Genomic DNA, 26438 nt, shown 5'->3' on the forward strand with positions numbered 1-26438 from the left:
ATAATTTATGCCATGCATCTCAATGGCTATTGCTACGTCACATACTCCAGACAAATATCCAATGTGCTGCAAGATTATCTCATCACATCTTGGAAATTGCCAAGAACAATTAATGTACATCAATTCTTGTTGGATGGATTTTCACTGCAGCAGAAAAAAATTCAGGCAGCTTCAGCATAAAGCATAACTTTTATTCAAAAATGAATCAACGTCTGAAATTAAGCAGTGAGGTTAGCAAGTTGTTTAGATCATTAAGAGTCTATAAATTGAGTAATTCCAAACTCTAGGATCAACTGCAACTGTAAAATTAACTGTAGTTAGTGACTTACCAAACTGCAAGAATAAAAATAGAAAAATATTACAACTGGCAAAAAATGAAGCTTTAAGTAATATTAGTGTTTTATCAGTTTAACAGAGCAACTTATTAAAAATACATCAACATTCAGATAACTGGGGCTCTGCCAATTAAATAAATCTAAAGTCAAAACTGGAAAAAATATCTGCCATAATTTTAATCCATTGGATCGCACACGTGCACCCCAGTCAGGTTTTTAGATTTTGTACAATGCAATACTGCTTACATTGGTATGAAGCAAATTAAACACAAACTACATATTTGTGCTAATTTTTCAGAAATAAGTAACCAACTTGTGTGCATGTGAAAAATTGTAATCCAATAAAACAGGGGCATACAGAAACTGTTGGTGTAAAATTCTGTATCCCTATTAAGCCAGATGGTACTGTACTTAAGATTAATTTACTCAAATGTTTAACACTTTCAAATTGTTACAGCTGAGATTGGAAATATGGCCAGTTACTTTAACACAATTTCATGCAATTCGTGTGACTATAAGTTGCTCCATTAAACTAATAAAACAAGTATTACTTAAAGCTTCACTTCTTGCCAGTTGTAATATCTTTATTTTTACTCTTGCAGTTTGTTAAGTCAATAACTAAAGTTAATTTTACTGTTGAAGTTGATCCTAGAGTTTGGAATTACTTAATTTATAGACTCCCAATTTGTATTTGAGTTGTTGATACAAACAGCAATTTTGCATCAACAAAGACATCTTGCCAGTCCCAAAACCCTCTCAGTGGCCAAATTCCTAAAATATCTTACCAATTCTCCCTGAATTTTCTCTGCACTGTCCATTCCACATATCAATCACCCTCTGCACAAATTAGTTAAAACTAAACTGACTGTGCATCTTCTCTTTTTAAAACTTCAGCCCGTGTCACCTGGTTCTAGAATTTGTGACAAGCTCAAACAGACATCAGGGTTTCATTTAAGAATTCATGAAGATTTATGCCACTCAGACCTCATATCTGGATGATGAGAGGTGTTGATAACAGCTTAAGCTTGGTTATCTACCTATCACTTGGTTAGGGAATGACATTTATCACAAAATGGGAAAATTATGTAAAAATGAGTAATAGCCAAGATATACACAAGTAAATAAATGCAGGTGTTAAAATAGTCACTGCCCTTTCCTCGCCCATCAAGCAGATAGAATGAGCAACAAGAAAATTCTCTGTTGTTTTATGAATCACGCCATGGAATTTCTAATGTTCTTCTGAATCACCAGAACAGGCAGATAAGACTCTGGTCTCATTCTCATCAAAAGCTGGCTCCTCTGACAATGCAGCACTCACTCCAGTGGAGTGTGTAAGAATAGTGCCCCTTAAAATTCCCGAAGAGATTCCTGTAAACTGCCCGAGGATGCCCCTATTGTATGGAGTTCAACTGCTCTACTGAGCGCTGGGAAGTAAATAGTTAATACAGGCTTTTAAGCAATTAAGTCATAAAGTCATTATCTGTGGCTCAGGTCCAGGGAAGAAGTACTTAGTGAGTGGTAAACAGGTCATGACCCCTCACATTTGTTATACAGAATGTACAGTGAAGAAACAGACCATTCAGCCCAGCGGGTCCATGCCATGTTGATATTCTTTTTATTCATTCATGGGATGTGGGCATCACTGGCAAGGCCAGCATTTACTGTCCATCCCTAATAGCCCTGGAGAAGATGGTGATGAGCCACCTTCTTGAACCGCTGCAGTCCGTGAGGTGAAGGTTCTCCCACAGTGCTGTTAGGCAGAGTGTTCCAGGATTTTGACCCGGCGATGATGAAGGAACAGCGATATATTTCCAAGTCGGGATGGTATGTGAATTGGAAGGGAACATGCAGGTGGTGGTGTTCCCATGTGCCTGCTGCCCTTGTCCTTCTAGGTGGTAGAGGTCGTGTGTTTGGGAGGTGCTGTCGAAGAAGCCTTGGCGAGTTGCTGCAGTGCATCCTGTGGATGGTACACACTGCAGCCACGGTGCGCCAGTGGTGAAGGGAGTGAATGTTTAGGGTAGTGGATGGGGTGCCAATCAAGCGGGCTGCTTTGTCCTGGGTGGTGTTGAGCTCTTGAGCGTTGTTGGAGCTGCACTCATCCACTCCTGACTTGTGCCTTCTAGATGGTGGAAAGGCTTTGGGGAAGTCAGTAGGTGAGTCACTCGCCACAGAATACCCAGCCTCTGACCTGCTCTTGTAGCCACAATATTTATATGGCTGGTCCAGTTAAGTTTCTGGTCAACGATGACCCACACAATGTTGATGGTGGGAGATTCGGCGAGATAATGCTGTTGAATGTCAAGGGGAGGTGGTTAGACTCTCTCTTGTTGGAGATGGTCATTGCCTGGCACTTGTCTGGCACGAATGTTACTTGCCACTGATCAGCCCAAGCCTGGATGTTGTCCAGGCTTGGGCTAAGGGGCAAGTAACATTCCACGGATCGCTTCATTATTTGAGGGGTTGCGAATGGAACTGAACACACGAGCCTCCAACCGCCCTTCATCGAACTCCATCAACATATCCTTCTATTTCTTTCTCCCTCATGTGCTTATCTAGATTCCCCTTAAAAGCATCTATGCTAGTCGCCTCAACTACTCCTTGTGGTAGCAACTTCCACGTTCTAACTGCTCTCTGGGTGAAGAAGTTTCTTCTGCATTCCCTATTGGATTTATCAATGACTATCTTATATTTTTCACCTCTAGTTTTGGTCTACCCCACATGTGGAAACAGCTTCTCTATGTCTACCTAGAGAAAAAAAGAAGAGCCTGTTCAATCTTTCCTGATAGATATGAACACTCAGTTTTGGTATCATCCTAGTAAATCTTTTTTGCACCTTCTCCAGTACCTCTATATCCTTTTTATAATATGGAGATCAGGACTGTATTCCAAGTGTGGTCTAACCAAGGTTGTATAAGAAGTTTAACATAACTTCCCTGCTTTTCAATTCTATCCCTCTAGAAAGGAACCCCAGTGCTTGGTTTGCTTTTTTTTAAAAAAATGGCCTTATTATTCTGCGTTGCTACTTTTAGTGATGTGTATCTGTACCCCTTGATCCCTCTGCTCCTCTACTCCATTTAGACTCCTATTTTCCCCAGGAGATTGTGGCCTCCTTATTCTTCCTACCAAAATGTACCACCTCACACTTATCCTTATTGAATTTCATTCGCCAATTTCACAGCTATGCTACAAGTTTATTAATATCTTCCTGTATTTTGTCATAGTCCTCCTCAGTATTAACTGTACCCCACAATTTGGTGTCGTCCGCAAATTTTGAAATTGTACTTCCTATTTGAGAGTCCAAATCGTTTGTGAATGGTGAACAACAATGGTCCCAGCACCAATCCTTGTGGAACACCACTTCAAACCTTTTGCCAGTCTAAGGAACCACCTTTAACCCCTACTCTGTGTTTTCTGTTCTGTAGCCATCTTGTTATCCATTCTGTTACTTGTCCCTGACTTCACATGCTCTGACCTTGGTCATGAATCTACTATGCGGTACCTTATCGAAGGCCTTTTGAAAATACAAATATTACATCTACTGCATTACTCTTGTCTACCCTTTCTGTTATTTCTTCAAAGAATTCTATAAGGTTGGTCAAGCATGACCTTCCCTTTTGAAATCCGTGCTGACTATTCTTTATTATATTTTCGGTTTCTAGATGTTTTTCTATTGCATCTTTGAGTAAGGATTCCATTATCTTTCCTACCACTGCGTTAAGCGAATTGGTCAATAGTTCCCTGGACATGTTCTATCTCTCTTTAAATATAGGAATCAAATTTGCTGTCCGCCAGTCCTCTGGCACTATTCTCTTTTCTAATGAATTTTTATATACATATAAGAGTGCCTCTGACATCTCTTCTCCAACTTCTTTTAATATGTGTGGATGCAATCCATCCGGGCCAGGGGCTTTATCCTCTCCAAGTTTGATCAATTACCTACCCCTCTTTCTATCTTAAAATGTCTTCATATTTTTTGATCTCTTCTTCTAATGTCATGCGCACCATGTTAGTCTCCCTGGTAAATACTGGGTCCTTTGTTAAAATGAAGGGGAGAGGCATTTGTAAAAGTGGAGCTAACCAGTTGGTAATACCATGCTTCAGTACTGACTTATTGGGGATGGTTGACACAAAAAGGGCACAAGGGTCATTCAGAAGCAGAGTTTTTCTTTGTCCTTCATAGAAGTAACCGTTTTTTCTTAGTCCCCACGTTAATTAGAAGACATTTATTTCTTCTATTCTTCTTCTGTAAGAACTTTTACCTAACAGGTGTGAGAGATATTCTTCCCAACACAGGGTACCTTTAAGGACAGAGTTCCAGAGGTTAGAAACTAAATTGTGGCTACACAAGCCAATTACAGGCAGAATAGTGTCACCTAATTGCGAGTAGTCCAAGCTCAAGAAAGAGAAGTGGGAAGCCAGCTCAGATATCATCACTCGTGTGTAAGGTGGGCTCAGTCAGAACCGAAGATCGAGCTATTGGATAGACTGGCTATTCAAAGCATTTAACTTGTTGGCTATCTAAGAAATTACTCAAAGTATTCTCAGCAATTTATGTCAGACTCTGTTCACCATTATAGTTAACACTCAGCATCAGTTAGGGATGAGTTACAGTGATACGCTGAATTGCTCATATAACCTTTGCTACTCATTGTGTTAAATAACTCTGTCCATTAATGGTTTGCTGCTCAATTGTTAGGTAACTCTGATAACATTTATGTATGTCATAGACATACATAAATTTTGTTTACCCAACTTTAACTTTAAATTGTGATCTGTGACCAACAGTATCTCGTGCACAACCTGTGGTTTGCCTGCTTCCTTGATGATTTGACAAGGAAGAATTAACTTACTCACTCAACAGCTTGAGGGTAACCTAATCAAGGTTTAGTGAATTAATTTTGATCCAATCTGGTCAGTGTAAGACAGCTCTGTGAGCTGAGTCAGCCATCACTCACCCATAGACCAACGCTGACAGGTAAAACCCAGACTGTTCCTTGATAAGGAGTTAATGTAGAGATTTAAGGATTTGTCTGGTTCCTCGGCATATATTTGTCAAGATGACAAAACCCAGCTTTCTTACAAATGTGACCTTAAATTATGCACTTAAACCCTGCAGTTGGGATCAAATGCACAGCTTTCTGACCTAAAGGTAATAGCTCTACCACCTAAGACAAACTGACACAAATACAGCAAAAGTGTACATTTTACTTTCGTTAAATTTTAAAACATTCCACCAGCAGAAGTCACTGGACTTCAAAAGGTAAATTAACAGTGTGACACACTTGGAGACACGTTGACATAAGGCTGATGCATCTGTCAAACTAGTATCAACCGAAAAAGAACTATATTATTTTGGGGTTGCATCTATGTCAGATTAATACTCTGCCTATTTTGTACCCCATGATTTTAAAGTAACTAGATTCAAAAGTTTAAAAAATGGTTAAAATTGTACAAAAGCAGAAAAGGTTTCTCATTCCACCAAATGTATTTTCCCCACTGCATTTTCCGAACCAGAGACACAGCACATTATAAAAAAAACTGTACAATGTTTAAATTATTGTGATTTTTAAATTCACATTTATTCATTCATAAATACACAAGAAGCTTTTCAAAGAAGCTCTTGTTGTGAGGGTTGTGAGAGTGACACCTTCAGATGTTAGCAGGTCAGTGCAGCTTATTGCTTTAGATTTTTGACCAATCCTTTTGTCATCAATTTCTGAAAAAAAATCAGGACGCACTTCAGTCAAATACAGTAAAATAAAATTACACAACTTCTATATATCAAACAATCCCACACCTCCCTCCTGGTCAAGCAAAATTACAGTCAATAGAGGATCTGACACTTCAAAAGGGGTGAACAAGAACTACTAGATCTTGGGTTTTAATAAAGTCTGACTACACAACCAGCTGAATTCCTATGACTCTGTATTGGAAATAAACAGTTTTTCTGCAAAGTTTGAAAATATTGATCAATAAGTTTTATGAATTCCAAATCAGTTAACCAGTAATTCCCAGTAAGCAATCTGATTTAGAAGAGAATATGGAAAATACTGCAGAGATTGAAAATCTGAAAAAAATATGGAAAATCTCAGCAGATCAGGCAGCATCTCTGGAGATAACAGAAGTTGACGTTTTGGTTCTAGGTCCTTCATCAGAACCAGAAGATGTTACAAATGAACAGCATTTAAACAGGAACATATTAGCATGGATAGAGGATTGGCTAATGGACAGAAAACAGTCAGGATAAACAGGTCATTTTCAGGTTGGCAGGCTGTAACTAGTGGAGTACCGCAAGGATCAATGCTTGGGCCTCAGCTATTTCCAATCTACATTAATGACTTGGATGAAGGGACCGAGTGTAATGTATCCAAGTTTGCTGACGATACAAAGCGAGGTGGGAAAGCAAGCTGTGAGGAGGACACAAAAAGTCTGCAAAGGGATATAGACAGGTTAAGTAAGTGGGCAAGGTGGTGGCAAGGAGTATAAAGGAGCCATGATCTCATTGAATGGAGGAACAGACTCAAGGGGCTAAATGGCCCATTCTTGTTCTACGTATGGTATGTTATTTGTTTGCCCAATATGAATTTCCTGTAGAGCTGGCCTCTTGACAATGGACCACCTTTTCAGTCAAATGATTTTTCATAATTTTTGAATTGTGTTTCATGTTACTTCTCCAGCGCAGTCAAACGGGGAAATTGATAGGGTTGTACATTCAAAACTTCTTAAAAAAGTGTTACAAAATCTTGGGACCATGCATCTGAGTTATCGTATGATGCCTGATACTGTTACTGGTATGACACCTGCTGAGTTACTCACTGGAAGGAAGTTCCGTGCTCGTTTGATATTTTTAAGCCCGACTTGGAAACATCAGTAAGAGAACAAGACTTTGTAATGCTGGACTGCCAATTTCAATGTAATATCATGTGGGAGAAAGAGTATTATGTCTTGATTTCTTTATTGAACAGAAGATTGGAGCAGTTTTAGTTTTGGTGGACAGTTTCTTGTGGAAGCATCAGAAGGATCAATTACGAGAACTGCCTCAATTTACTGCCTTTGATGTACCAACTGATAGCGTTGCGTGTGACCTACTACCAATGCCTATTTCACCTCAGGAAGTAGCTGTCACAGCTCCTCAGAAAGCTTCAGGTATTTTGCCTATTCCCATGTGCAATGAACCATCTCCCAAGACGCTGTTCATGCTCCTGATTCTGGCGTGAACTCCCAAGGACAGTCTCCGAATACAGATGTGAACCCTGATAGTGTTGAAAGGAACCTGAGAAGTTACCATCTAACGCTCCTGTTATAAGTCCCAGAATTGCCAATCCTACTCAAAGATATCCACAAAGGTCAAGGAAACCTCCAAATCGTTTGGACTTGTAGATAGTTAGGAGTGTCGTGGTTTTCATTTTGGTTCTGGTGTTGGCATAATCCATCTTTCCTGCATACTGCTGGGAAAGTGCTGTACTTTTTTTAAAATCATGTTATTGTGAGATATAGTTACTGAATTTATTTACTTAATTTTTTTTAGTTGTTAACCAGGTTCATTCTTGGAGTTCATTATTTTCACCTTGTAATTCTGAGGGAGGAAAATGATATATATGTATGGTACTTGCGTATTGTTAACTCAACACTAGATGGCCCTTGATGGGAGAAAGTACGTTGTAGCAATTATACTTCTCTTGATTACACTTCTGTTATTCTTTGACAGGAATGTTTTAGAGGGGCTGGAAATAAAAAAAGTTAGTTATTACCACCAATTTGAGTGTTTATTTGGACATAACATGTTACATTGAGTTTAAGATGTTCCCCACCATTTAATTATCAGCATTGGGTTGAAGTAAATTACACGTCAAGGTTTTTATTACAGCAAAGGCTAAAGTGGACTACCGCTGCGTATGCAATAGATACCGACAATGATTTCTAACATCTCAGCAACATGTATGAAAGTTTGGGAAATTTGTCTTAAGATTGTATAATCTGCTTAGCAGCATGAGTCCAAAGTATCAATTTCTCTCCCAATTATTAACAGTGTAAACTCATGCTGCTAAACTGAATATGGTTATTTGCATGAACTAATTTACTTCAAAAATTTGAGCCATAAAATTAATTTCTCTCATTTTCCCCAATCATATAATTTGCCATTTCTGCTCCTGGTACGAGCCTGACCCACTTGAATGTTTGCACTTCCAGCAGATATCTACAGCGTATAAATTATTGCACCATTTTGCTCTCATTTACAAAGTTGGAAGTACGGGGGTGAAATCCATCTTGGGCAGTCGCGCAAAATGGGTGACTGCGAATCGGTCGCCCGAGTTACACTCTGCCTGTTTTACATGGCCGCAATGGGAAAGAAAATCGGGCAAAGTGTAAAACAAGCGGCTGATTCGCTATCACCCGTTTTGCGCTACTGCCCAAGACGAATTTCACACCCCATGTTTCTGAAAGGCTGTTAACTTCGTTAGCTAGGAATTTGCCCTTAGTGTGGAACGTTAAGGTTTTGGAACCTTTAGGTGCCAACTAAATCAAAAAAACTGCATAGAAAGTTTGCCCAAGGCTAGTCAACCACCATAAATCAGAAAGCGCAAAGAAAAATATAAAAGACCAAAAGTCCAAAATGTTAAAAGAGAGTCCAAAAATTAGATTGCAGAGTACAGCAAGATGCGGGAAATGTTTTATTCAAATAGTTTGTCAGGTCAAGAGCCCAGAGTACTCCAATGAATGGAGCTTTATTAAAAGATGAAGCTAAGAGCTTGATGTATCAACTGTGATAGGAAATTCTAAGACCTCAAATATTTGACTATTCACAGAATATAGACACAGCTTGTATTTCATAAGACAAAAATATAAAAAGCAGAAAAAAGATAAACTGCAGACCATCAAACCTAAGAAAGTGGTCTCATTTTCTAAATTAATAGTATAAGACGTGTCAAAGAAATGTCATGAAAGCAGATTATTTTTCAACATTATCCCTAATTCACTGTATACCCCTCTATGCAAATCACTGAGCATCATTTAAATCCCGCATTTTAATTTTGTTGAGTTACACAAGCTGTCCTTTTTCATAATGGATGCAAAAATCTGTAGAGTTTTATATACATTCCAGTTATCCACTCCAATTTACCTAATCCACAAGTGGACAACTTGCCCCCAAAATGACTGTTTAGCTTATGCAATAAAATACTGAGTATTTACATTAGGTTTAACAACAAGCTCCAGCCATAGGATAGATAGGTAACAAAATTTATGATGTTTGCCAACAGCAGCAGAAAATTTTGAGAAATTCTACTGGAACTGCCAAGGGGCCAGCCCAGAGTCTTTCTGTGACCCAATTCATGCTCCAGCAACGCTGATGCAGCAAAGGATTAACTCTTGGTTTGAAGTTCTGTGTACAAATATTTCTAGTGGACATCACCTTCCACAGCAAGAATAGATTTGCTGATGGTATTTTGCACAGACTTTTTCGATGAATCCAGAATGCTGTTATACCGTACAACCATCAGATCATGTTCTATTCCTAACATAATCTCATAGCAGATCTACCACCTTATCTAAAAGAGCAAGTCAAAAAAATTATTGAAAGTTATGTCTGGTGCCAACTTGACTGACAAGTATTTACTTACATTTGCATTGTCATAATAGTACTTAAACATTAATCACACACAATTTGAAAGTTTAAAACTCTTTATAGAATGTTCTTATCAACAATAGAAAATCCTTAGCTAAGCTGTTCCATTACAGTTACAACACTGGCATCTACCAGACAATGAAGTAGACAATTGGACAAGGAATTACAGTCTGTTGACACCAACTGTGCTATACCCAGACCAAAGTTGATGTTTTTGGGAGAGAAGGGAGGAAACTGTGCATGGGCAGTTGGGAGGAATACTTTTGAACAGGTTTTAATGCTTGTTTATTAAGTTTGGAGAAGTCACCCTTCCCTCATTCCCCCTCGCAAATAACAGGATCACGTTTTAAACAGTACAGCCCATGCAGCACTACGCCACAGTTATCTAAACATTCATACAAGTGTCCCTGTAAAACATCGCATTTTCAAACAAGAGTATTTGCAGTCAAATGAAAATTCAGACCTGCAATGATGAATATTAGTGTTTGGCTGATTCACTAACATTCTCTGCAGCAACTGCAACATATCACCAGGAATGACAGACACTACTTAATTTGCAATATTTAGCAATACCAGATACCTATCTTGCTGTATTTATAATGCAGCACAGAGTTCACATATCCAACTTGTCTGCCAAATTCAGGTTTATTGTGACTAGGGCCTTAGGAAAGTTTATGAGAAACAGCCTTATTTTTCTCCCCCATAAAAACTGTTACTACAGATGGTTTTGAAAATGTTTGGTTCAACAGTCAAATGTGATGAGAATAGAAATACACAGAGCAATGCTATTGGCAACAGAAAATGTTTATCGGTACCATATAAGGTTTATACAGAATTAATATAAACAGAACACATTTGCAACGGATGTAAAATTAAAAGACATTTAATATTCAGTGAGTAGCACTTGAAAGGTAAACATTTAAATGTTTTGAATTTGTTGTTAATAGAGCAGGAAGACACTGCCAAAACTGTCTCAGAAGTATTCTGAAATACACTTACAAAATGAACTCTAATTTGCATACTCTATTAAGATCCTAATGGTAGCACCCCACAGTGAAAAAAGCATTCCTAAAATACTGACGACCCTTCTGATGGAAGGTCATCAGCCTGAATGGTTAACTCTGTTTCTCTCTCCACAGATACTGCCTGACCTGCTGAGTGTTTCCAGCATTTTCTGCTTTTATTTCAGATTTCCAGCATCTGCAGTATTTTTCTTTTGTTTTAGTCCTAAAATACTAATGGTTTAATCAAATTCTATGGCACTTTGCATGCTGATCATGTTGATCGTGTGTTTTGTAAACCAGTAAAATGCCGCAGGGAAAAAACCCCAGAAAATTCTCGAAATACAAAGCAGTTCTGACAGCGTTTGGAAAGAGAAAAAAGGTGGGTGAGTGTCAGGTCAAATTGTTCTGAAGATTCTCAGTCCTAAACTTTGACTTGCTGTGTATTTCCAACATTTTTGTATTGATTTCAGATTTCCAGGATTCACGGTTATTCTTTTTATCTAAAATGCTATGGTAGCATGATGGTGGAATGCATTTTGTGCAGCTGACCCACTCCAAAAAAGAGCTAATTGAGATAGCTGTTTCTTGTCACTAGATGTAAATCCCTATTAATGAGTTTAGTTGTTGGGCCTGTAAAAGGACTTATTACTGAAAATAGTGAATGCTACATGTAAATGAATGATTGTTAAACAGTAATAAATGGTAACATAAGAACAGAAGAAATAGGTGCACGAGTAGGTCACACGGACACTCGAGCCTGCTCCGCCATTCAATGAGTGACTCACCTCCTGACTCCCCAGAGCCTTTCCACCATTTACAAGGCACAAGTCAGGAGTGTGATGGAATACTCTCCACTTGCTTGGATGAGTGCAGCTCCAACAACACTGAAGAAGCTCCACACCATCCAAGATAAAGCAGCCCGCTTGATTGGCACCCCATCCACCACCCTAAACATTCACTCCCTTCACCACCGGCGCACTGTGTACCATCCACAGGATGCACTGCAGCAACTCGCCAAGGCTTCTTCGACAGCACCTCCCAAACCCACGACCTCTACCACCTAGAAGGACAAAAGCAGCAGGCACATGGGAACACCACCACCTGCACGTTCCCCTCCAAGTCACACACCATCCCGACTTAGAAATATATCGCCGTTCCTTCATTGTCGCTGGGTCAAAATCCTGGAACTCCCTTCCTAACAGCACTGTGGGAGAACCGTCGCCACACGGACTGCAGCGGTTCAAGAAGGCAGCTCACCACCACCTTCTCAAGGGCAATTAGGGATGGGCAATAAATGCTGGCCTTGCCAGTGACGCCCACATCCCATGAACGAATAAAAAAAAAATCAGATCATGGCTGATCTTCTACCTCAACTCCACTTTCCTGCCCAATCCCCATATCCCTTGATTTCCCCTAGAGTCCAAAAATCTATCCGCTTCAGCCCTGAATATATTCAATGACTCAGCATCCACAGCTCTCTGGAGTAGAGAATTCCAAAGATTCACAGCCCTCTGCGTGAAGAAATTCCTCCTCATCTCAATCTTGAATGGCCGACCCCTTATCCTGCGACTATGCCCTCTAGTTCTAGACTCTATAGCCAGGGGAAACAATCTCTCAGCATCTACCCTGTCAAGGCTCCTCAGAATCTTGTATGTTTCAATGAGATCACCTCTCATTCTTCTAAACTCCAGCGAGTATACACCCATTCTACTCAACCTCTCTTCATAGGACAACCCTCTCATCCCAGGAATTAATCTAGTGAACCTTTGTTGTGCCGCCAAGACGAGTATATCCTTCCTTAGATAAGGAGACCAAAACTGTACGCTGTACTCCAGGTGAGGTCTCACCAATGCCCTGTACAACTGTAGTAAGACTTCCTTACTCTTGTACTCCAACCCCCTTGCAATAAAGGCCAACATGCCATTTGCTTTCCTAATTGCTTGCTGCACTTGTATGTTAACTTTTTGCGTTTCTTGTATGAGGACACTCAAATCTCTCTGAACACCAACATTTAATAGTTTCTCACCATTTAAAAAATATTCTGTTTTTCTATTCTTCCTACCAAAGTGAATAACTTCACATTTCCCCACATTATACTCCATCTGTCACGTTCTTGCCCACTCACTTAACCTGTCTATATCCCTTTGCAGACTCTGTCCTCCTCACAGCTTATTTTCCCACCTACCTTTGTATCGTCAGCAACCTTGGATACATTACACTCGGTCCCTTCATCTAAGTCATTACTACAGATTGTAAATAGCTGAGGCCCAAGCACTGATCCTTGCGGCACCGCTTGATTGGCACCCCATCCACCACCCTAAACATTCACTCCCTTCACCACTGGCACACTGTGGCTGCAGTGTGTACCATCCACAGGATGCACTGCAGCACTCGCCAAGGCTTCTTCGACAGCACCTCCCAAACCCACGACCTCTACCACCTAGAAGGACAAAGGCAGCAGGCACATTGGAACAACACCACCTGCACGTTCCCCTCCAAGTCACACACCATCCCAACTTGGAAATATATCGCCGTTCCTTCATCGTCGCTGGGTCAAAATCCTGGAACTCCATTCCTAACAGCACTGTGGGAGAACCTTCATCACATGGACTGCAGCGGTTCAAGAAGGCAGCTCACCACCACCTTCTCAAGGGCAATTAAGGATGGGCAATAAATGTCAGCCTCGCCAGTGACGCCCACATCCCATGAACGAATAAAAAAAACCCCACCAGTTACAGCCTGCCAACCTGAGAATGACCTGTTTATCCCTACACTCTGTTTTCTGTCCTTTAAATCCTCTATCCATGCTAATATATTACCCCCAACCCCATGAGCCCTTACCTTGTGTAACAACTTTTTATGTGGCACCTTATCGAATGCCTTTTGAAATATACTACATCCTCTGGTTCCCCTTTATCTACCCTGCTAGTTACATCCTCAAAAAACTAATAGATTTGTCAAACACAATTTCCCTTTCATAAAACCATGTTGACTCTGCCTAACCATATTATGATTTTCTAAGTGCCCTGTTGCCACTTTGTTAATAATGGATCCCAGCATTTTCTCGATGACCGATGTCAGGCTAACTGGCCTGTAGATCCCTGTTTTCTCTCTCCCTCTCTTCTTGAATAGCAGAGTAACATTTGCTACCTTCCAGTCCGCTGGGACCGTTCCAGAATCTAAGAGTTTTGGAAGATCATAACCAATGCATCCGCTATCTCTGCAGCAACCTCTTTTAGAACCCTAGGATATAGGCCATCAGGTCCAGGGGATTTGTCGGCTTTTAGTCCCATTAGTTTGTCCCAGTACGTTTTCTCTAGTGATATTAATTTTAAGTTCCTCACTCTCATTTACCCCTTGGTTCCCCACTATTTTTGGTATGCTTTGTGTCTTCGACTGTGAAGAAAGATACAAAATATTTATTTAACGCATCTGCCATTTCTTTATTCCCCATTCTAATTTCTCCTGTCTCCTTTCTCAGCCTCTAAGGGTACACAACAGACACTGCATTTCAAAAATAATTCACTCTGAATCATTGAGACGTTTTAATGGACTGATAAAAAAGAAACAAGATCTTGAATATATATACAGCACTTTTCACTACCTCAGGATGTCACAAAGCACTTCAGTGCCAATGAACTACTCTTGAAATTTAGTCACTATTGTAGTGTAGGGAAACACAGCACAGCAAGATTCCACAAACACCAATGAGATAATGACCAGATAATTGTTTTTTTTTGGTGGTATTGGTGGAGGGATCATTTTTGGCCAGGACACTGGGAGAATTCCACTCCTCTTCTTTGAATAATGCCATGGGATCTTTTACATACACTTGAGGGGGCAGACATCTTAGTTTAACATCTCATCCAAAAGACAGCACCTCCGAAACTGCAGCACTCCCTCAGAACTGTACTGAAGTGTCAATTTAGTACTCAAGTCTTTGGAGTGAGACTTGAACCCATGACCTCCTGACTCAGATGAGGGTACTACCACTGAGCCAAGGCTGGCGCCCTAAAAAGGTGTCATACAAATATTTCTTTCCCAATTCTAATCAACTATATTTATCTGTTATATATTCAAAACGGCAAGAGGTCTCAACATTCTAATGGAATTGTACCTGGAAGTTGCATTGAGAGTGTAACGTTAGGCCACCTAACATTACATAACTATCCAGACTCAACATTGATTTCAGTAACTTCAGACCCGAACAACTGTTCCCACTTTTTTTTTGTGGGACTGCAGCTGCTGATAATGGTTCTGCTGTTGCCATTTACAGCTCCTCTAGACCCATCTCTTGTTTCTTAACTTGTCCCATTACCACCCTCCTTGCCTTGCACCATCATCCCTTTTGTCATTTAATCACTCTTGCCCTCTATCCTATCACAGACCTTCCCTTTTGTTCTTTCCTCCCTCCACCTCCCCACCCCCTACTTTCCCTGGCTCTGTACTTGCTTAAAAACTTAACTCCAACATCTTCCAGTTCTGACAAAAGCTCTTCGACCTGAAACATTAACTCTGTTTCTTTCTCCACAGATGCTGCCTGACTGGCTGAGCTTTTCCAGCAAATTTTGTTTTTATTACATAACTATCAACTGAACTCAAGCCCTTTACGTCAATTCTAATTGCAGTACATAACATTCACCACGAAGTGATTCTGTTGTACGGCCTTTCCTGAAGAACAGACATCTTGTCATTAACATTTTACTCACCTCGGCTCCCACAGAAATCCATGTTTTTGTGTAGCCCCCGCTCCTGTTTTTGCGAAGTAGCGTGGATCCCACTCCGCTTGCCAATGCCTTTTGTTTAGCAGTAGTATTGCTGCTACTGCTGTGCCTCTTTTCCCCCAGTGGTTGTTAAATGGCTGCTCCAGCAACTGGACAATTCTGCCTTCTGCTGGCTGCTTAGCTATCCTCACTCAACAGCTCACTAGCACCCCCTGCCTCACTTATCTTCAAGTACTGTGGCCCTGTCGCTCACTGCTGCCACCCATCTCATAGCCCTATGGTAACCAAAGGAGAAAGCTGGTTGTTGGAGCTGCATCCTCCCATCCCTGCCTTTTGCTTGCGCCAATCCTTATTCAATTAATTTTCCCCAGTGAAGGCCCGCTCTTTAATTAATTTTTTTGACTGAAGCCTGGGACTTATTAAATTAAATATTGCTGATGTGTAAGGGCCCTTTCAATATATTAATCCTGCATCTTTACTTAATTATGTCAACTTTCACCCTCAATTTATTTAACTCATTTTCTCCACCACTGCCAACCTTCATTATTTATTTGGTATAGTTTTTCCTCATTGTATAAGGCGGTTTAAAATCATCAACTGCCCACCATCATTAAATTCAATTTTTCTGTTCCATTTTTATTTTCAACTTCCCCATTCCGTCTACTTTCCTCCTCTTCCATCCCCGACATACTTGCTTCCCCTTTTCCCATTCTCTTCCCAATTTCCTCCCCCCTTTCTCATACACTGCCCCTCTGCGCTCCCCATTCCCCTACTTAAAGTTCTTGCATCACTGGTTCCAGCAGTTGCTTCCTTTGGATTTAAACAGTACTCCGATATCCTCTGGCTAACTTTAATTCTATCCCCCACCCAGTACGGACCTCCAACACCCCTCACACTATGCACCGTCCTCGGTCTCCCAGCACTCTTTTCCCCTTCCTGCCATATTCTCACCCCCTGTCTTTGCAGTCCTCTCAGCGTGGTCCAAATATTTTCCTTCCTCTAATCCTCCTTGCCTTGAAAACTGCACTTAGTTTCGATTCCCTTCGCGCCATTCCACTGCAGATTGACTAATATTACTAGATTTCAAAGTAAAAACATGACAGATATTACCTTGACCGGGACCTATGCACTAATAATGTGGACTTGAAAAATACCACAAATACTGAAGATGAAGCTACAAGTTTTCAATTGTAAAGATTTGATTTGTTACCTTTAGTATGAATGAGTAACATCTGCAGTAGCCAGGACCTGACACAATGTCATGTTTACAGACTTATCTAAAAAAAAACATTTACAACACTAGGATTTTCAAAAAATGCTAATAGCACTCAAGTTCTTACTTTTATTTATTTAAATAGTGCACCCCAACTGCAAAAGAAGCTTCTTAGTTGCAAGATAAATGGGCTTCTGTTGTTACTTTTCTCTCATTTCATGTTTATACTGTTATATTAACAAATGTTATGACACAAGTATGCCAATTGATGAAATACTGTGCTGGCTGACGATCATGGCTCAATCCATTCCAACATCTACAATTATGTCCATGATACTATATGGGAATTAAATTACACAAAAATGTTCCTTTGTGGGACTCCTTGGGCCATACCACCCGGTTGTGGGAAAAGCAACTGGCCTCAGACCAATACCATTCTGAAATAAAAAAACACGTAGCATAGATGAGAATTTGGGGTTATCTGAAGTTTGCCGGGTTCAACATTTGGCTTCTCTGAAGCAGAATTCAGCAGTTTGAAACTGTCATATGCAAGGAAAAATAGCAGCAGTTCCTACAAAGGGTCTTCGCCCAAAACATTAACCTATCTTTTCTCAGATGCTGATTGCTGGAAAAACATACACCACTCTCTTATTTACGATTTCCAAGATGGAGTTTTTCTTGTTCTCTCCAATTGTTTTTATCCACACTGCTTTACACTATAAAAGACATGATCAGGTTACCCGACTAAAATGGAGCATAATGGCAGCAGACATTATTTTATTACACTATCAAGGGAGTAATTAGTTGGAATATCTTTATGAATTAGATTATGTAATTTATTGTTGCACAAAAATGAGAAAGTTTTTTTAAATTCAGAAAAACAATGTTAGATCCCATAACTATTTTTTTTTAATTTTTCAGTGCCACTTAAGAAATAACCAGCAGATAAGTTATCACATAACAACTCTGAGCGTAGTTGAACAATGTATTTAGGTATATATATCCGTGTACAGTTTCATCAAGCATATCCGTGAAAAGAACCTGGACTCCCCAGGCACCAGCCCCCATGTAAACTGATTTTTATCACATCTGTGTAGTGCAATTATACTATATAACGCACAACAGCAGCAAATGTAACTGCCTTTCTTTGTCTACAAAAAAAAAACCTCATGAAATAGTTTTCCACTGGAACCTACAAATGTTATAAATAGAACACGTTGTGGCTAGTCTCTTTGATATAAGAACTATCTTGAGGCCGACCAGAGCTCACATTTGAGCAACGCATCACATGGCTGGCCATGTGATATCTTCTATAAAAGGAATGTGAGCTGCAAACACACTTTGGCAGATGTTTACATCTAATACAATTTATGTTCAAAAGGATGAATTTTACACAACCTTGAAAGTTAATGTAATCCTTGATCACTGGACCATGTACTTCATTTGGCTAATGCCAGTTTTTGCAACATTATGCTGTACTTAAAGTACCTTTTTAAATTTTAATTAGATTATTGTAAATGTATAAAGCTTCGCTTTGAGGCACTAATACATTAGGTGGTGCAATTTTAAGAAAACGGAAATCCAAGCTGCAAGACCAAAATGTGAATCTCTCATTGATAAATTTGTGGCTAATTCTAATGTATTCTGTGTATTTTTAACAATGTACAACACAGAGAATGATTGTTTTTTCTCCTAAAACATTTCCCACTGAAAAGATTCCCACATGATATGTACAGACTTCCTCAGACACGTAGAAGTCAGGAGTTGTATTAAATACAGGATGCAAGTGGACATTTGGGTAGTTTAAAATTTTAGAAATTATTCCATTTTCCAGATTGCCTTTTGTGTAAATTTTCAATCAATATAAACAAAAGCATTGAATATATTAATTTCTATACAAAGAATGACAAATTTAAATAAGAATTTTGTTTCAACATACAACTTTTTTTTAATACATTCAGGGTTTTACTCTACGGAAAGGTACTTCCTGAAATTATAGTTTTGGCAGACTGTTCTATTGTTAAGGTCCCTGTGGGATTCAATACTAGTGTTCCAGCAAAATAAACTATACAACACTGACAGGCCAGTCACCATTTTCTGTTAATGAAAAGGTTTCAGTGTTTACCTAAACAAATAGTTTCAGTTGCTGTAGATGCAAATTCAGTATCAGACAGCCTTTAAACTGACAGTTTGCTTACTCATTTTGTTTTGAAAACACTAACTTAGTTAAAATACTAACACAAGAATTTAAAAAGCACACTCAGATATGGATTAGTCAGCCACCAATTCTACCCATCAACATCATAATATTTAATATAAAACATTCTTCCTATTTTCAAACAATTAGAATTGCATGCTTAAATTGTCCTGTAGCCATATTGGTACAGAGTATCTGACTATAGCCGGAGAGTTTTCACTTTGGATCACAGCTCTAACATTTGAGGTCATTTTAATTCATCCAGCAAATTTTAATAATTTACAGTTGGACTGTTTATTTCAAGCACACTATGGCCACCTACCCCGGCTCAATTAAGATAAAACGGGGTTTATAAACATACTGGTCCAAGACCTGTCAAAATAACTAAGACCCAGGTCAAAGCATACAAGTCTAATCACACAGTTACAATGCTTGATTTTGCCAGTAGAGACTGCTAGCAATTAACATAGAAACCAGCTGGTGCAACACTAAGATGCAAAAAAAAAATTCTACTTATCTGAATTTCTGAACATTTTCTATTGAACCACCCCCTCCCCCACCAAAAAACAGGTCCTGAATCTAAATTTTCACCTTTTTTCAGCCAATTGTAAACTGGCAAAAAAAGGAAGCAAATTTCAAGGAGCTAAAATTCGATATGCAAGGGGATGGGATGGTTGCTGGGAAAGGAAGGAGCTGGTGGCTAATTTTTTCCCACTAGGCATTTGCAGTCCACATGCAAAATTCAGCAAATCTGCATTTAGTCCAAAAACACAAATGAAAAAACAAACTCTTAATGATTTAAAGTTTGATAGTGGTAACTGGGTACCCCAATTCGCTTGGAGAACTCAGTTTGCATTTGCCACTTCAAACAAAGAAAAGAATCAAAGGAACTCCAGAGTCTTCTTTTGATGTAGGAAGTACATATTCAAGTAATGCAGCAATCCAATTCAGCAGAATAATGTCACAACATTACCATCGTCAATAGATATCAGTATAAATTGATACTTCTGGTTTGATCTCTTGCTATAAAATGGACACAACTTGAACTCAAAAAGAAAATACTTCATTTTCTATTTTGCAAATGAAACTTTGAAATAACGCACTGTGGACCCTCAGATTTTGCTCGTATAACCGAAAAAAACTATACTCTACTTGTGCAGTAGACAATATGTAAGCACACATGCGCATACCTCTCTCCTGGTCAGAGACATTCTGGCTGGATCGAACCGATTCCATGGATACCTGTCTATAGAATGGTGACTACAGTATAAACATGACTTAACTAATGTATACACAAAATTCTAAAAGGCATTTTGTAAAATGCTTGTAGAAGTGGCCTCCTGGATGTTAAAGTATAGTATGCTAACCATAAATTAGCATTTACGTGCATTCATACCGGCTATATCTCCTCATTCATGCTTCCATCATCTGCAATCCATCGCTAAATATAATGGTTTTAGTCAAACAGACTGATATTAATTTCAGGCCTCGAGACTGGACTTGTGGCATGTACACATTTTTCTAAAGAGTTACATTTTAAAGTTTATTCCCCTACCTAGAGATATACCTATAAAATATTGTTAACAATGGTAAAATAATCCTGAAAAATATCTATTGCGGAAACTTGAAGAGCTGTATTCCTTAATCTGCCATTGCTAATGGTAGAAGTATTATTACTACGACATCTTACTGATATGACATGTACAAAAACATTTAAAATAATTTCAAGTAAAATTACATATGGGAATGCTGAATAGACAGAAGCTATATATTCCCAGCTTCCCAAATTTTGTAGGTGTGATATGCAACAGGTTTACAATCACGTTTCTCAGGAAAGAGACAGCTAATATTAGAATTTAAGAAAATTCAATGGCCGAGAGTTTTAAAAAAATTCAGGAAAATTATTTTTTAAAACTTCTAAATGGCTCTCTGAAGCGATGAAGCAACAAGATACCTCTTGCTTAAAAAAAACAATCCTTTAAATAAAAGTAAACATTACTCTCAACAGGAATGAGGGGGCCTAAAATATATTCCAAAAAATATGCAGCTCCTATAAATACTGCAATCTGGTAATCTGCAAACTCATGCCCAGCAAGTCAAGTTAAATGCAAGTCATGAGATTTAGTTGCTGTCAATGAATGGAGCACTTCACAGGAGCTGAATGTTCCAATTTTGGAGCAGAGGGGGGAGAAAATGGTGACAGAACAACTGCAATGCATAATAACCTGCATTTGTATAGTGCCTTTAATGTAGAAAAACATCCCAAGGCGCTCCACAGAGGCATATTCAGACAAAAATAGATGCCAAAACAAAAAAGGAGATATTAGGAAGGTTACCAAAAGCTTAGTTCATACGGTGAGTTTAAAGGATGGCCTTAAATGAGAAGTTCAGAGAGGGAATTCCAGAATACGGGCCTAGATGGCTGAAGACACAGACGCCAAAGGTGGGGCGACGAGAGGAGAGATGCACAAAAGGCCAGAGTCAGGGGAATGGTGTGGGGTGGGGTTGGGTGGAGACAGGACGGTTGCAGGGCTGGAGAAAGTTACAGAGTTAAAGAGGGGTGAGACCAAAAAGGGGTTTGACCAAGAATGGGTTTAAGCATGAAGATGAGAATTTTAAACTGGAGGGACCAGGAGCCAATGCCAGTCAAAAAAGATAGGGGTAATAGGTGAACAGGACTTAGTGTGGGATATATGGGCAGCAGAGTTTTAGATGAGCTGAAACTTAGAGAGAGTGGAAGATGGGAGGCTGGCCAGGAGAGCATGGTGGTCAAAGTGGAAGGGTAGGAAGAAGCAGAGACAGTAGAATGGATGGTCTCAACCTTAGTGACAAAGAATCCATGAGACCCTTGTACTTGTTGTTTGAGGTGTGGTAAGGGCAGGAGCGATTTAAGGAGACGGTTGGCAGTGGAGAAAAAAAAGCTGGGGATTATCTTTGCTCTCAAGGATGATCCAGGAGTAGCGGGCAGTTTTGGCAAAAACGAGTGAAGCTTTCACGTGGTTCAACTAGATCTGGTGAGGGATGGCTAGATCAGTTGTGCATTAGGTATGCTCAAGTCTACACCCCTTCTGAAAACATAAAATCACTTAAGCTTATGGTCCATCTTTCAATGTCTCCAACAAATTTTTCTGCCTCTCCTGTGTCAGAGGTCTCAGGCTCATTTTTTGTTCCGTTCCCAAAATCTTGGTCTTGGTCTTGGGTCACAATAATTTCCAATTTTTCTGCTTATGCCTAACCAAGAGCTCAGTGCTCTGCACTCTTTTTTTCATGCTGCTTAATGGCATGCACGAGCAATTGCAACATTTTCCCAGCTTCTGCGTATACGTGAAACAATCCACCCGCCCTTTGAGAATCGTACAGCGCAAAAGGAGGCCATTTGGCCTATTGTGCTGCAAATGTTCACCATCCAACCTCTGGCCTCCCTTTGCTCCTGGACCCCCTCCTAGCAGGTCAGTATCATAAGACGTTCTTCTGACTGAACTGTGCAAGTTTGTTAACGTGTTATTTTAAAACCAAAATGCTTCAGAATGACACCTTCTCCCCTTTGCGCAGTCAATGCAAGGTATAGACTGAAATGAAAGAAAGATAAGGTGCAGGCAGCATTAAGATGAACAGGAGAAATCTAAAGTTCAAGGGGAAAAAGCTACAAATCAAGGGGAGTGGTGACACAAGCTGTAAAGAGGGATTGAGAGAAGTAAAAAAAGACAAAAAGCTAAAGAGGGGGCCAGATTTATTTATTTTATTCCGGCTAGTAAGCAGAACACGATTTAACTGAATTTCCCAATGTTACTGGTTGCTGTGATTCCTACTTGATGACCCAATTGAATAATTGCTTTAATAAATTTTTTCTGCCAGTTTCTCCCATTACTAATTGAAATTTATAATGCCCAAAATAAGATTTCAAATAATAAAATTCAAAACATTACATTTTTTCTAATAGTATGATTACATTTACCCATTGGATTATCTTTTGTGTGTCATTCAACACCTTTATTAAAGTTTTTACTTCAAGGTCTCAGCCTGTCTCAAGTCCCTGGGCTTCAACCAGATTTTTAAAAATATTTCAGAACAGTTGTCTAGAGCGATCAATCACATCAATGTATTCTGAGTATGTGCGGTTTGCAGAATTGCTGATCGTGCAATTCTGTCGATCAACTGGATATGAAAGGTAGAAGTTCATGTCCCCTCATCCTATGAGGATTGTTTCTTTTTTTCATACAAGACTTTGAAAGAAATTAAATTGAATTGAATTCTCCAAGCCTTGATTTCAAATTAACAACAGACAGGTAAACAGCAGCACCCCTGAAAAGGAACATGTGGGAGCAGATGCACCAGTGTTCATGGTTTCTTTGTTTATTGTTAGAAAATAAAATAAGAGATTGTTTGTAGAAAATGCACTGCCGCTAAAAAAAATTGGTTTAAAATACCTCACAAACCATTGGACAAGGAATTTTTAATCATTTTATGAAGTAATTTTTGTTGGTTTATGGAATTTCTGCTTAATAAAGAATGCATAAACTCACTTTTAGTACACTTCTGTGCTCCTGACATACTCCAGGAATGCCGATCAGGTAATTGGGTACATCCTGCTCATGATTTTCTAACCATTCGTTTTAAGAGGTAACTTATTTAAGGCAATAACACAAACAAGAACTGACTGATGATGGGGATAATGATGGGAGGGGGAATACCAAGGGCACAAAGGAGCCACAGACCAATGGTGGGAAGAGACTGATAGGTTGGAACACAGATGGTTTGAAAGCATCCAACAGCAGTTTGGGTCCAATTCACCTGGTTCCCTCTCCTCCATAAGGCTGTTAGATCTTGCAGCACCCAATATTGCCAGACACTGCCCACTGTTGCAAAACTTTCTCCTCAGTACGGGTGAACCCCCTCCTTACACTTTCCGACTTTTAGATCCCAGGACCACCGGTCAGTGCTCCTAAATTCTAGAATGTATTCCCAGTGCTCATGGATCCCAGAACCAACCTCCATGCTCCCAAACCTGGACACTTCCCTCCCCAGTGCCTCCAGATCCCAGGATCACTCTCCCAGTAATCCCAGATCCTCAATGTTCCTGCAATCTCTATCTTCAGTGCGCCTACACACTGGCAACACCCCCAACCTCCCCTCTCAAAAATACTGGAGGCCCAGAGACCTAAGCATAGTGATGATGTTACCAGATTAGTAATCCAAAGAACGAGTTCAATTCCAACCATGGCAGTTTGAGAATTTGAATTCCTTTTTTTCCAGACTTTTAAAAAAAAACTCAGATTGTTGTAAAAGTTGTGATTCACTAATGTGCTTTAGGGAAGGAAACATGCCGAACTTACTGGGTCAGCTCATATGTGACCCCAGTCCCACACCTCTGAAGTGGCCTTGCAAGTTACTCAGTTGTATCAAACTTTCTCAGAACAACTAGGGATGGGTAATAAATGCTGGCCTTGCAAGCAACGTCCACATTCAGAGAGTGAATTTTAAAAAATCATCCCACTTCTGCCAGATCGCAGGCCCTCTTCCAAATGCTGAAAAGTCAGTTTTAGTGATAATGCAATTTGGCAAACACCATTGTTCTTAGAAAACCTCGACTTATGGTGAGTAAGAGAGATGTCTATATCTATCACACTGACTAGACTCAGTGAAGAAGGGACTCCCCCCCCCCTCCAGGGAACAAAGAGTTTTTCTAGAATTACTTACACACAAAGCACAAAAAACATTTTCATAACTAATATTATGGCAAGTATTAATTATATAATTGATATTTCCGATTGGGGTATGTGGAGCTTTAACTAATAAAACTGATTTTAAAACTGCCTAAAACCTGGGGTACACTCCTATGATTAGACCCACCTACAGATATGTGTCATGTTAAAAGATCCATTAGTTATCTGAAGAATTAAAACAGTACCAATCAGTGACTTCCCCAGCTACTGCCAGCAATAAATCGACCTCTTCCAAAGCAAACTTAGAACTTATTGTCAAACAACAATATTGTCAGTCACCGTTCAAATACAAGTGTGAAAAACGAAACTTACTCGAAGTATCTAACTTTTCTATCTAGTCACAGGTTTCTCATCAAACACAGGTTGTGACAGTTTGCAGTGAAGACTCACAAGGCGGAGAAGCTGAGTACCCGCCCCAGATGTGCTGCCAGCTGCCCAGCTTTTTACTCCAACTTACCGGCTCTGGCTGGCAGGACTGTGCTCCGCTCCCGCATAATGTCGCTCGCCCTTTCGCCGGGGTGAACCCGCTCAGTCTGAATCTCGGGATCAGTCTGGGTCTGGGGCTCGCTGGCTGGGATAACTCTGGAATTCAACTCTTTTAAAAGTGCCGCTTTCCTCGCTCTGCCCAGCTGCATCCCCTCCTTTTTATGACACCTTCCACTCTCCTGTGTGTAGCACCGTTTTCTCTGTTCCCCGTTATTCCCGTCGCTCCCTCCAATCCCTATCAGCCTCTCCACTGTTCCTCTCGTTCTCCGACTGTTTGGAGAAGCTGCTGGGCTCGTGCACGTGCGCGGACATGCGCGCGGGATCGGGCTCGTGCACGTGCGTGCAATCGTGCAGCTGCCAAGTGGGGCAGCACCAGACCCCCAATGCGCAGAATGCTGGGTTTTTTCCAAGAGGCTGCAAAAGGGTCCAGCTGCCTTTTTCACAAGTTCCAACTGCTTAATTCTTTTAAAGTAGTGAATGGAATTATTATTTATAGATCAATTACAATTTACCCTCCCCCATCACTTCCGAGTTTTCTTTTCCCAGGGGTGGTGATAAATTTGTAAAGAAAAAGTGGTGATCCCGGTGGACCTCAGCATCTATGCTCTGAAGTACTTCCTTTACATTATCTCACAGCCATTACACAGTGGAATTTTGCAGAATAAAAAGAAAAGCAGAAAATCATTCAGCAGGCTATTGTTTTCAAAAATTATTTCTACAATCGTAGGATTGGACATCCATGTATCTAGAGATTAGAAAGAACTTGGATTTGCCAATACTCGATAAAATCTGTCATAGACCACTGCTCTCTCTAACTTTTGATATTAAAAATAGCACATTTTCTCTCGTGGCCTATAATTAACTATTTGTACAAATATAGATTACTACCTGCTAGGGTCTTTGTCATTCTTTAGATGATATACACCCTCCACACAGTGTAGATTGAGCATTATTTTGATAGGAAGCCATTGGTTGAGCATACATACGAAACTGTAGATAGGCAGTGGTCTCTTAATCCCCACATCACATGAAGCTCTAGGAGCTGCATTATTGCATCAGTTCATTTTAACCTCAAGTTAAACTGAAACTTTAACATTAACTGCTGCAGGAGTGAATGAGTCAGATCATGGT

The 26438-nt window shown here is 39.8% G+C and overlaps 1 protein-coding gene across 2 annotated transcripts in view; it reads right to left on the bottom strand.

Annotated features, from left to right (window-relative positions):
* The window catches only part of LOC137334171 (FYVE, RhoGEF and PH domain-containing protein 3-like), a 204991-nt gene extending 179420 nt beyond the window's left edge, over positions 1-25571 (bottom strand). Inside the window, exon 1 of one of the 2 annotated variants that reach the window (XM_067998730.1) lies at positions 25279-25571. In XM_067998730.1, coding sequence (XP_067854831.1) covers positions 25279-25456 — 178 coding nt within the window. In that variant the 5' untranslated portion in view covers positions 25457-25571. The remainder of the gene's footprint in view (positions 1-25278) is intronic. The other variant, XM_067998731.1, reaches the window with a different exon arrangement.
* Between the last annotated feature and the right edge of the window lie 867 nt (positions 25572-26438).

Source organism: Heptranchias perlo, chromosome 17 (genome assembly GCF_035084215.1).
Source record: "Heptranchias perlo isolate sHepPer1 chromosome 17, sHepPer1.hap1, whole genome shotgun sequence".
Classification (NCBI taxonomy): Eukaryota; Metazoa; Chordata; class Chondrichthyes; order Hexanchiformes; family Hexanchidae; genus Heptranchias; species Heptranchias perlo.